Source organism: Olea europaea, chromosome 1, assembly GCF_002742605.1.
Source record: "Olea europaea var. sylvestris chromosome 1, O_europaea_v1, whole genome shotgun sequence".
NCBI classification, from domain to species: domain Eukaryota; kingdom Viridiplantae; phylum Streptophyta; class Magnoliopsida; order Lamiales; family Oleaceae; genus Olea; species Olea europaea.
In genome coordinates, this window is record NC_036237.1 from 33,136,460 (window position 1) to 33,149,843 (window position 13,384).

General features: G+C 32.3%; 2 protein-coding genes across 2 annotated transcripts; both read right to left on the bottom strand.

Moving 5' to 3' along the window:
• Positions 1-1,085: 1,085 nt before the first annotated feature.
• LOC111401817 (transcription and mRNA export factor SUS1) lies at positions 1,086-4,890 on the bottom strand. Its single transcript, XM_023029737.1, has 5 exons — positions 4,768-4,890; positions 4,573-4,660; positions 4,185-4,279; positions 3,373-3,449; positions 1,086-1,484 (listed from the first exon to the last, which is right to left on the bottom strand). Coding segments are annotated over exons 1-5 (336 nt in total). The 5' UTR covers positions 4,770-4,890; the 3' UTR covers positions 1,086-1,410.
• Positions 4,891-7,573: 2,683 nt separating this feature from the next.
• Positions 7,574-11,145, bottom strand: LOC111401825 (ELMO domain-containing protein C). Its single transcript, XM_023029748.1, has 9 exons — positions 10,855-11,145; positions 9,691-9,800; positions 9,262-9,330; positions 8,910-9,025; positions 8,747-8,801; positions 8,332-8,452; positions 8,204-8,251; positions 8,027-8,121; positions 7,574-7,798 (listed from the first exon to the last, which is right to left on the bottom strand). Exons 1-9 carry the CDS (start codon positions 10,952-10,954, stop codon positions 7,700-7,702), a joined length of 813 nt encoding a protein of 270 aa, XP_022885516.1. The 5' UTR covers positions 10,955-11,145; the 3' UTR covers positions 7,574-7,699.
• Positions 11,146-13,384: the final 2,239 nt, after the last annotated feature.

Consider the following 13,384-nt stretch of genomic DNA (forward strand, 5'->3'; position numbering starts at 1 on the left):
GGAGAGACGGGACGAGCCCCCATTACCCGTACCTGTCTCGAGATGAAAATCCCCCGCGCCCGTCCCGATTAAGCGAGTTATCCTCGTCCCCCATTCGAGGCAAAGTCCTGCGAGTATTGAATATGACGAATTTTTTTGTTACCCCTAACGTCTCCATCCCATGGTACAAACCTTTGTGCATAGCTCCTCCACTTGGTCTACCTCCATTAATATGTTTTTTCGAAAAAAAACATTTATTCTGATGTAAATGATAGACAAGCCTATATTCCTTAGTCTTAGCCCCTGTTTGTAATCCTTTAACAAATTAAATTGTTTGCTACAATAACATTCTCCACCATACATTTACACAATAAAATATTCTACACACAAATCGATAATATTTATTTAAATTTTAACCACACATTCTCTAAAAAATAATATTCAAAACTTTATAATTTCTCCCATAATGGGAGACAAACATGCTCTTAATGAAAAATGCCATTTGTACATTCCGAAGTATACATCATGATTGAAACATGCTTAATTGTAAAAAAAATGACTGGAGGGAAAACTATCTATCTACATATATATTTTAACTTCAAACCAAGCACGACTGAGTTTTAATAGGATTTCTTATTTTTTATAGATCCACCTTCGAGGCCACTATTACAAAACATAGCCATTGGCAATGGAATTCTTTTAGGTATGGTGGAATAAGTTCTCATATGGACGGGTCTAGCAGAACAAGCCCTAAGGACAGCTAGATACGCCTTTTTTCCATTTGACACGACCAGCCAACCAATCAATGGAGGACATTTGTACCCTAATTAACTCCACCATGAAGGCAAATCTTCCCATCGATAATCCCGACAAAAAAAGGAGGTCTCTTCCCCTACACTTTGTCTACAATTGCCCCGAAGCTCTTTCATCCCATGGATGATAGCCTACCAAATACACTATACACACTGAGACGTCCCCTTACGAGCATTATTGAAGATGCAAGATCTACAGTTATGGCACTTAACTCCGTCTAAAGACAACACTGTATATATAAACAGTTCATCGAGTAATGAATGATCATCCGTGCATGCACACACATACAAAGAGAAATTAAAGACATGAACAAAGTAATATAAGATGTCAATTATCCAATACAATCAATAATCCCAATATCACCACAAAATATTACAGGCTGTTTGAATAGGAATAGATCATAGAAGTAACCTCAGTCCATTTCTTTGGGCTAGTAAACAAAATAAAAGAAAGAGATCCCTTGATGCAACATAAAATTTCCAGGTGTAATGCCTACCGAGCGAAGCATCCATGAAAAGTAACAAACTTTCAAGGCAGAGCATAACATCTTTGCTAATAATGGTGTTGTGGTATTCTCTTTTATCATCCACTGCCGTATGCTAGAAGTTCTCTATAACATCAAAGAGCAGTTGATGAAAGAAACGAACGAATTCGCTGCAGCAGTTCTGCTTTCACCGTGTCAGGAACAGAAGCTGCATAAACAGAGTAATGCTTATTTCATTATGAAGTAAGTTCTAAGCAAAACGTTACAAAGATTATCTGATGGAGATAGAGATAGAATTTAGAATTTTAGATAGAATGATAGAATAGAGCTCAATTCAAATTATGTTAGTTTAAATTAGAATGTTTTATCCATTCAATAAAGTTCCAGGTTATTAGATATTCTTTTGATTTTAACTTCTTTGCTCTATATATAAAGAGGGCTAATTCAATGTAATTGATACCCTAAAATATATGAAATAAATTGATTTTCTCTTGCCCTAAATTCTTCTTCTTGAAACCCCCTTTTTTGTTCTCGCTCTTTTTCTTCTTTGATTGTTTGTTGTCGAAATTTTTATCTTATTACATCATTATCAGCATGGAAAAAAAAAGGGATAAAATCCAAGCAGTGGAATCCAAGGACTCAAGTCATCACAGGGAAGAATATTTAAAATTGTTCTCACACTATTATTATATACCAACTAATCATTGACTTGACACTGTAGATTATGAAGCTGGACTTTTGACATATATCTTGGGTGAACCATACCTCAAAAGCTAACTATTGAAGTTGGAGAACCCAAGTCTATATAAACCACACCTTGAAAGCCCATGCTTTCAACGTGGGATTCAAGTCCCATACATTACAATGGGAACCATAACAACTATAAGATTAATTAACTAATGACAATATAAATACTTACAAAAGACAAAACTTAGAAGGTTACACAATTCTTCGTCAAGAATCTAAAATTTTAGATTCCTCAATTTTTCAAAAATTAGAGTGAAAATACAAGCGCATAAATATACAGCATCCTTATCCAAGATTTCCGCAGAAGCATAATTATGTAATGTAAGCAGCCTAGTCATCTGACATGTCATGAAATGATGGGTTAATAATCAAATTTATGTCTTAGGTGTTATGAAAACAATTAGAGTGAACGTAGCATTAGATTGTGCGTGATACTGAAAGAAAGGAATCTTCTACAATTTTAGCCATAAAATGATCACTAATTATGCGAGGCAACTCTTTTAGATTCTTCATCCAAAGTTTTAATTAGATGTGCACATCATTAGTAGGTGGCAACTGATGATGTGCAATGTAGTCGAGATGCATACTTTTGAAAGCCTCTGTGGCCAGTGCAAAAGCAGCACCTCTTTCAATAGTCACCACTTCTCAACCCACCCACCCAGTTCCTCCTTGACCACCTTTAACAACAAGAAAATTGATCTACAATTGTTGTGGGATGTCATAGTATATATGATTTCTGATGTACATTAAGAAAATTATTTTCTGATTAAAGAAAAACAATTATTGGAAATCACTATTAGAAATTAAAAAACCAAAATATTTTAGAAAAGGGTTAAGCCCCATTAACTATCTAAAAGGGTGAATGACAAGTGACAAATCAAGTGAGTATATTGTTTACACACCATAAATAATGCTTATAAAAGCATTCTTCTTCTGTTCTCACAGCCAAAAGCTTAAATCATTTAAATCTATACGACATAGCAATAGAGTTGATTACTTTAACTGGCATAAGGTGGTTGTTCTGACCCAAAAGACACAGTCCTATGTAAACAACCATTTAATGCTCACGTGGAAAAAGCCCCCTGATATCACTTGACAATGTAAAAATCAACTTAATCCAATTTTACTTTTTCCTATAAAATATACAAGAGCATGTCCATGAATACAGATAACAAAAGGATGAAATACTATTTATAAGCAACCTGTCTCAACATAGAAAACTGTCAAAAAAGAAGAGAGGATGCAACAACACATACTGTTTAGAAAAATCAAATCTATATAAAATCGAGAAATTTTAATAATAGATCAATTAGTGTATGATGAATGCACAACTAACTGAACAAGCCTACCTCTTCCCTTCGGGGTAATGACATGAACAAGGTCATCCACTGTTACATTATTCCTTCCCTTCTTCCTTGCATGTGCCCTTGTGAAAAATTACAGACAGGTTTTCCAAGTAATCAAGGCATTATGAGCTTGGAGAAAGTCAAGCAAATCTTTTGAGAACTAGACCCCATAAAAGTGGAGAGAAAAACACATAGTGCACGCTGACCAAATAAGATTCATTATAAGTCGTTCCTACATTGACACAGTACCTTCTCTGACTCATAAAAAAACTCCAATTTTTTTTCCTTAATGCTTAGCCTGTGTTTGGTGCCTTTATGTGGAAAAATATTATTTTAAATAGTGATTTTTTTGGAGAATGCATGGTTAAAAAGTAGGGGAAAGTTTTGGATTTACGTATAAAATATTTTATTGTGTGAACGTGATTGAAAATGTGTGGGTAGAAAAAAGAGTTTTAAAAGAATGAGAGACAAACGAGGCTAATCACAAGCGTGCATATTGAAATTAAAAGAACGATAAGTTATGTATTTGAGCAATCGAATTCTCCAGTAAATTATCTCCAGTCCATACATTGGTATTAACTATATATTGCCTTAATTCATTTTAAGTCAATTAATCACAAATTCCTTGAGCTTTCATCAAAATTCCCAACATGGATGAGTTCACTAGGATCAATTAAATAAGTTCTGTATAAACCTTTAATTGAATATAATATTTTGAAGAAATCAAACCTAAATGCTCCTTCCAATAACCTTAAACCAACAATGTTATTAAATGCCTGACTCATGGGCCGATTCAACAATAATTAAACAAAAACCTGCATAGAGCTTTCATTTCATCTCTCCAACCGCATTCGATAAGTCTTTCCCTCAAAAGCTCCTTCAACCGTTCTTTTTCACCACTCTCTATCAGCTACATAAGCAACCATATCATTAATCAGTTCATACCACTAGTGCTCCAAGAACTAGTGCTTCTCTAAATTAAAAATTAAAGGCAATAACAGTTACATACATACAAAAAATAAAAAATAAATAATCACTTTGATATTGATAATTAACACGCTTCTCAATTAAATGTACTGAAAAAGATGGTAATACTTTTCCACATTGAAAGCAAAAAAATAGTTAATAATAATTTGAAAATAGAAATAATTAAAGAAGATGGTTAAACAAATCCATAGAGACTAAACCTAACTAAAAATATACCTTGATATTGATGATTTCCTGAATGGTAGGCTCGCGATCACGCTCGTCTTCTGCATCTGGAGTCGGTGGGCGTTTGATTGACGCCCTCCTTTTACGAAGCCCCCAAAAATAAAAAATTTATTAGGTAAAAACAGAAATTATAATGAAATTAACTTTGAATTATAACTGCTTGCAATATTATGATAAGAAACTCACATTGATTTATAATTTCAGAGAAGCAAAACGTTTCAGCTACGGGGATAATCGATTTTTTTTTCGCTGCGGGTACCTATATTTATATATGTATTTCTACGCGTCCTTGAAGCTTTCAGACGTTTTCCTTTTCTTTTTTCAGTTTTTTCTTTTTCAATTTATTATCAATGGCTATTTTTTGTTTCGGATAATTATCACAAAACGTCCCTATCTTTCGATGTTTTTTGTGGAAAATGTCTTTACTTTTCTTTTTTTTGGTGGATTACACCTCACATTTACTTTTTTTTTTTGCGCAAAACGTCATTCTGTCAACTCCCCGTTAAAATGCTCTGTTAAATCAAAAGGTAATTAGTCTTTACCTTTCAATAATATTGTGCAAAATATCCCTACTTTTCATTTTTTGGCATTTTGTGTCCCTATCTTTCAATGTTATTGTGTAAAACGTCCATATCTTTCATTTTTTAGCATTTTTACTCCTACCTTTCAATTTTCATTGCGCAAAAGGTCATTTTAATTCATTTTTTTAATAAAATGACAATTTTACTCTCATATTCAAATCAAACAAAAAGAAAAGATGAATTACCAACTGTAACCATAGTCCTTAAATTTTTTAAAAAAATACAAAATAAATTATAAATTCTCAACCACCACCACTTTCACAACCTATCAAGCTGCCAACTATAGATCTACATAACACCACCTTTCGGTCACCATGCCCACCGAACTCCACCACCGTTCGGATGGATTAGTGACCAAATACTATGGAGGAGGATATTGGGGAGAGTGAGGCGAGACTGGTGATGATGGAGTCCGATAAATGTTATAGCCGAAAGGTGGTGCTATATGGATATATAGGTGGTGGCTTGGTGGGGTTGTAAATGTGGCGGTAGTGGAGAATTTAGGATTTATCTGTAATGTTTTGAAAGAATTAGGACTATGATTGCAATTAATTAATTATTTTTCTTTTTGTTTTATTTGAATATGAGGGTAAAATCGTCATTTTATTGAAAAAAAAGGATGAAAATGACCTTTTGCGCAATAAAAGGTGAAAAGTAAGGGTAAAAATGCTAAAAAATGAAATGTATGGACATTTTTCACAATAATATTGAAAAGTATGAACATTTTGTACTAATTATACCAAAAAATAAAAAGTAGGGACGTTTTGCACAATAATATTGAAAGGTAGAGACCTTTTGTGATAATTACCCTTTGATTTAACGGAGCATTTTATCGGATAATTGATAGAAGGACGTTTTGCGCAAAAAAAGATAAAGATGAGGATGTAGTCCGTCAAAAAACGAAAAGTATCGACGTTTTCCACAAAAACGTTGAAAGGTAGGAACGTTTTGTGCTAATAACCTTTTTATTTACGTATCATTTTAGTATTTGTTGATGTCAAAGAGAATTTCACCTAAAAAATTCTACAACGAGATCTTGGCCACCTATCTTGGCCACCTTTTCTTAAAATTTTCAAACCAAATATTTATAAATTTATCCTTTATAGATTTTATATGATATATATAAAATAGTCTTACCATGATTTGATTGTGAGCAAAATGCAATTTGCTTATGCAATTGTTAACTTAAACACACGTAATAATGGGGTTGTTTGAGCCCGATCATTTTTAAAAATATATTTTAAAATAGTGTTATGATAAAAAATGTGTGGGTAAAAATAAAAAAAGAATTTGAATTTACACTATTATTTTATTAAAAAATGTGTGGTTAAAATAAAATCAAATTACTGTTGAAAAATGTATTTTGATAAATAGGGTTCAAACAAGGGCCATCTAAGTCTTGCCATGATCTGACTATTGTGTCAAGTCAGACTTTATGTACGCGATTATCAATTTAAACATGCAATAATCAAGGTTGATATCTATAACTTTGTTGTGACAACCGTATAGAATAGATATAGCAGGCAATACTTCACAAACAATTTTGAAATACCTCTATTCATCTAAGGTTCATAATCACCACACAAATAATTCCAACAGAGTATGAAATAAACTACTTCATAAGTAAACAATTTTGATGAAATCCCAAGTCTCAATGAAGTCCTTCAACCCATTTAGAAAATAGCAATTTAGGAATACACCTTCACCTCACATTTCGTCAAAATATACTAAAATCTATATTCTACCTAAACCAAACAGGGACTATCTTCTCATAATCATAGATAAAATCAGAACGTAAAACATGAGCTCAATACAATCAACATCATAACAGCAATTTGAAAATGTCCCGTCTCCCTTGATCTTAAAGATATTCGGTAAATTTTAAATAAGTCTTTACTTAGCTCCTGCTTGACAACTATTATTTGGGTAAAATGAAATTTTGAATAGTGATATTTTGAACAATGCATAATTAAAAAATAAGGCAAATTTTCGATTTATATGCAAAATATTTTATTGTATGAATTTGTATTTTATAATAGTCATCAAACAGGCGCTTAGTATTCTCAAGCATTTAACAAATTTGAGTATGGCTACGAGACCATTGAACATAACATCAAAACAAATCGGATAAACATTCATTAGCTTGTTTATCGCCCAAGGAGAAAATCAGAGGAAATGCTAAACAGAAATGGTATTAGCTAATAAAAAAATTCATATTTCAATTTTTCAAGCTGTTTGGTACGTGGAACACGAAGGCACTAATAGGATTAAGCCCCTGTTCATCACCCATTATTTTACGTTCTACCACATTAATTTTTATATAGTACTGATTTTTAACCACACATTCTTCATTAAAATAATATCACATGCAAGCAAAAAACTTTTCCTTCTTTTTTAACCACGCATTTTCCATTAATCTACTATTCCATAATACATTTTTCAAAATTAAAGGGGCTCAAACACACCCTAAATACAGGCAAGAAGTTAAATTATTGTCTGTCGTATTGTGTATAGTGTTGATTTTAGGTCAGTTTACATTAACAAAGAAGGGTATAGGAAGGCATGTCCTCAATTCGCAATACATCTTCCATCAGAAGTTCTTTCTCCAGCTGAGATCTTGCCAATTTCAGAATCTCCTGAGGTACATATATTTGGGAGAAAAGAAAAGAATCATATAAGTTAGAAATCACATTAAAATGAGAATGTGGATTGAAATTATGAAAGTATCAATTTAAGGACCTACAGTCCACCGTCCTAAACAGAGAAAATTGGTAAAAATGGTAAAAGATTTACTCCAACGATTTACAATCTCAACGAGTGGACTTAACTACATGAAGATTAGGAGAGCAAACAAGATTGCTTACATTGAACTCCATGTAAGTTGCATTTTTCTCCAGCCACAGTTTATCCATTATCACGAAAGCCACACAATATAGCAAGTCAAAAGCCCACTCGTTCTCTGCAAATGCATCAAGATTTTTATTTTTGAAGCATTAAAAGGAAAATCAATGTACATATCATGAAAGTGATATCGTTTTTACCAGACAACATCTGTAGAAAAACAGATCTAATAAATTTTCTGGGTTTTGCTGCAGATAGTTGATCGCACATTAGCCAGTTGCCTAGAGTCTAGAGATTTATGTAATTTTCAATGTATTTATCCCCTTACTGGCATCTAGATCAAGCATCTGCATGATCATGAACGTGATATTTACACCAGCGACAGCAAATGGATATTCCCAAACAGCTCTTTTGCCTGCTTGCTTCTTCAATAGACTTTGAAAGGATGTCTGTGGCATGGAACAAAGAAATTATTTTGACCCAAAATGTTTTCTAAAAGTGATGAATACATTTTATTACTGGTTAATCCAAAAAAAGATGGTGACCATATTTCAAAATTTTCCAGCAGGACACAGTCTTTACACACAGTATGTTTCCAAGAGCAATTTGTCAAAAACTGAAGCCAAATGGCGAACCCAGACACCCTTCCCTCTAAACATAACAGAAAAGAAATAACAAAACAATACAAGTATCCTATGCAAGTCATAAGCCTATAACTTAGAAAAGTGAGAGTTGAATCTTACACAGAATGTCTTGGCAAAAAACAGTAAGTTCTCTAAAGAAATGAACCCAGCTCCTCTGCATACCAAAATTGCAATGACAAGTGTGACTAGAGAAATTGAACGAGGGAAAGAACAGATGAAGAATTATATATGATAAAGACCAAAGGGAAGAGAAAAAAAAAACCTGAAGTCTGTCGATGGATCTCTTCCTTGCCATCCCATTTCTTTCCACTGATCAGATATCAAACTTTGCAGCTCCTGACCAGGGTATGTAGCAGACCATAGTGCCCTCAAAGCTTCCTGCAATTATGCAAATTTGATTAGATGACAATAAGAAGTCTCAATATTCCGTGAATTCTCAGACGCGGTTAAAAATTACAAAAAGGAAAGGCTCTGCTATCCCTTCTCTTGTGGATTCAAGTTGAATCCATCACTTGCAAACAAAATACTGGTAATGACTATAAAGCCACAGCTATGTTACAGATTTTATCAAATAATGGGAGATAATAACACTGATTTGAGAATGTAATACACGCCTGATGGTCTGGTCTGGATGCATCGAAGTATACATTTGTTCTGTGTCTCAACCTTCTAAGTCTCTCTTCCTGCCAAATTTAAGAAATATTTATGTCAAATAAAAAAATCATCTTAAGGAATTTAACCAAATAATAAAAGAAAATATTATCGACATTGAACTGTCAAAGGCTGTTAGGTCCATGATTCTCAACCCCACAAAAATAAGGAGATGTACAAGTGTGTGGGTTTATGGAAAGTTATATATAAAAAAATTATTAGACTCTAACTAGTCATAATTTAAACAAAGTGGTTTACTGATATATTGTGGTCCTTTAACCATTACCCATCAAACATTTCCAATGATCCATTTTCCTGCAGGCCCCAATGGTTGAAAAATATGACATGCTATGATTAATATTCCCTTATTCGTAATGAATGGAAATCATTGCCTGTAGGGGTGTCAAATGGATGCAAATTCGTGCAAAGCTTCCCTTTCGATTGAAGCAAACACAAGTGAGGCCTTTTCCCATCCACAATGGTTTACCACAGGTTGCATCATCTGCACTCGAACCAGTGAACTTTCATTCTTAATGGAGAATGTCAAGTATCTGTCCATAAATAACTAGCACCACAACAATAACACATTTATCCACAACATGTACACAGTGCAACAGATAGACGAACCTAAGTAGTGGATTGAAGGGAATTAATGCAGGAACCAGTTATCTATGAGAGTCCTATGGAATTCACCATTGCTGAAACAGATTTATTTATTGAAGGCAGTAACATATAAACCTAATATACATTCTGCTAGAGAAGAATTCAACTCTCTCGTGTATCTGGACAAACATTATCCTGTCTTCTCCTCTCATGCCTTTGGGCGATATCAAATTTAATCGAAAAGTCAAGTACTTCGCAGTATTTGTACTTTTATAGATTCCTCAGCTCCAATCTATTCCCGCAACATGACAACAGAAATTTATATTAGATACTTGGGAGTATTTTGGCTATATATTTTTTAGTTCGTCATCATTGGAAATATCAAAGGTTATCTATGGCTATAAACAAATCCAAACAAAGCATAACTTCAATCACGTTTCAAGGCCAAGCAGGAATTGAACATTTGCACACCTTACCATCATTGAAGGCATGCTGCAGTATTGTAACTCGCAAGAGAGATAAAAGAGTCAGGCTCTAAAATATACTGTTTGTAATCTAAAATCGATATCAGGATCAATCTAGAATTGCTCAAATGAAGCATAACAATGAAATCAGTAAGAAAAAAAATTAACACTTGGCCATTGCAAATCAACTAATAAAGTTAATAAACAAATAAACCATACCACTGAAAAAAAATTTAATTAATCAATCAAAGACCATTCAACTATCTGATCAACCAACAGGCCTTAAACTCAAACCTCGAGCATTTGCACAAATCAAAAGCCTCACCGATCATTTTTTTAATATCTTAGTCACACACTCAATGTTTAAATTAGATCAAAACAAGAGCCTCACAGATCACGGACACTACCATTTCATTTACTATCTTTATACAAAAATGCTATTCACAGAGAAAAATATATAGATTTTAAGAGTATATTATTAATGGATACCTGACGAAACAGAATTAGAATGACTGCATTTGGAAAAAGACGATGAAGGACTGAACGCACGAATAGCAACACAGCTCCCTTGAATCCTCTCTGGACTCATTTCAACACTAAGAAATGATTTATTTCTCAATAATCGTTTGCCCTAGATTGTTCGTTCGTGTGTATGTAGTGTATGTAGAGATAGAAAGAGAGAAATAGGTGGGTACTGTTACGTTGTCGTTTTGTCTGTTCGCGGTTCTTCCCTTCTTTGTAGTGCCCGTCTTTCTTTAGTGATGAAGTGAATATTCCATCAGAGGACGAAAATGACCCTACACTTCATTCAATTTCGCTTATTTATCCCCTGTTTCAACCACGTTATTGTAAAAATGAGAATGAAAAATATAATCGTTATGAGCTCCACACAAAATGAAGTGATACTAAGTCAAATATGATGACTTGATAAGGAAATAATGGGACTGCCTTAAAATTCATATTCTTAAAGAGCATTTATAAACTCAGATAGTAAAATTCTTTAAGCATTTCAATAGATTTTTTATATTTAACATTAATTTTATTAATTTCAAAACATATTTATTATTTTTCCTATCTTTATTTTACCAACTTTCTTCCAAATTATTATAATATTTTTCTTAATTGAATATTGAAATACTTTGAAAATATTTAATTATTGAGAATGTATTTAGTGTTCTAAATTTGGAGAGTCAAATTTATTTTATAAATAAAATATTAATTTAGAAATTCTTTTAGAGTATAAAGTTAAAGGGTTGACTATTTAAAATAAAGAGAATCTTATGTTTAAAAAATTTTTTTGGAGATGCTTTTATCGTATACTTGGCTCCAATTAGATTTACTTAATCGCGATTAATGCACCTTAATTTTCACGATGTTAATGTTGATTATATCGATCCTTAGCTTGTTTTACAAGGTTGTTGCAAAAATATACTAGAATAGGTCACTCGTGGTACTAAGAAATTGTTACTTTAACTACTTCTCTAAACATGTTTTTTAAGTTCGACATGATTAAACAAGTTAATCTATTGTTATCTATATTAATTTTGAATATACATTTCCAAAATTAATAATTTGGTGATGTACAAAATCTAAAAATATAAATTCACTTATTTATTTTTCTATACCACGCTTAATAAAATAAAGATAATTTAAAGTCGAGATAACATTATATCTCAGTTCAAATTCGTTATTTTGATCTAAATACAAATCAACAATTGTTTTATAGACATTTTTGGTTTAAGGGCTAACTGTTTTTGGCTGAACGTCCTGTTCGTAACATAGTATAAAAGAAATTAAATCGTGGGACAAATTATTAAAGTTGCTAAAAATAGAATATAACTTGAGTAAGCCATTATTCAATAGATTATGGGCATGTTTGATAATTATTAATTTATTTTATGATTTGCTGCAGAATCATTTTTAACCATACATTCACACGATAAAATATTTTACACTTATACCAAAATTTATTTTTTCAACTTTTAAACCATAAATTCTCCTAAAGATGAATATTTAAAACTCATTTTTTCTACAATAAGGGTCCGTTTGATTGCAAAAATAGAATTGAATTGAATTGAAAACGAATTTCGGGGAATTGAATTATCTGAAAATTATTTTCCTGAGAATTGTAAATTATTGTGTTTGATTGAAATAATTTTTCATGTGGAAAATGTTGAAATAAAAGCATTTTTTGATCTCCGTTTGGCTTTGTTTTACATGAAATTTATCAATTAAAGGGATAGATTTTACTGGTATTGGGGATGAAATTTATTTCCATTGTCAACACAAACAAAAATTAAGAAAATCATCTATCTTTTGGTGTTTATTTGACTTTGTTTTACATTAAAATTATCATTTGAAGAAAAATATTTCTTTACAATAATTTTTAGAATTTATTTCCATTGCTAACAAAAAAAAAAATCGAAAAAAAATGATACAGTAACCGAGAATTCCAATTCTCACCATTTTGATGAGAATTGGAATTCAACGAAAACATAAAAATTAGCTTAGATGGCATGAAAGGTGGAATTCGAATTCTAGAAAAAATTTTGCCAATCAAACAATAAAAAATTGGAAAAGATGAAATTTGATTTCCATTTTTCATGGAATTGAGGTGCAATCAAACATAACCTAATGGTTGTCAAACAGGCAAGGGAGGATACAATGGATATTTTGATGAAGCAAAACATGGATGAAATTTTTGTCAGTGAAGGAAGACAAGTAGTCCACAGACAGTCTCCACATGGGCTTCTGGCTCCCTAAACCCGACCAAATCATATTACATCATACACGCTGTTTGCTCAATTGCCTGCCTCATTGTCTCTAAAGCCATGTAATAATGACACGTTGCACCATAGGCCCAGTAAATTACGACGACGTACCACGAGATTCATAATTTTTCTCACTTTTCAGTTTTCGAAAAAATTAACATTGAAAAATATTCAATTAGGTTTTATGATTTATAATTAAGTCCTTGTTTCAGCCTCATTTTGACTAAAAAAATATATTATTTTTTATA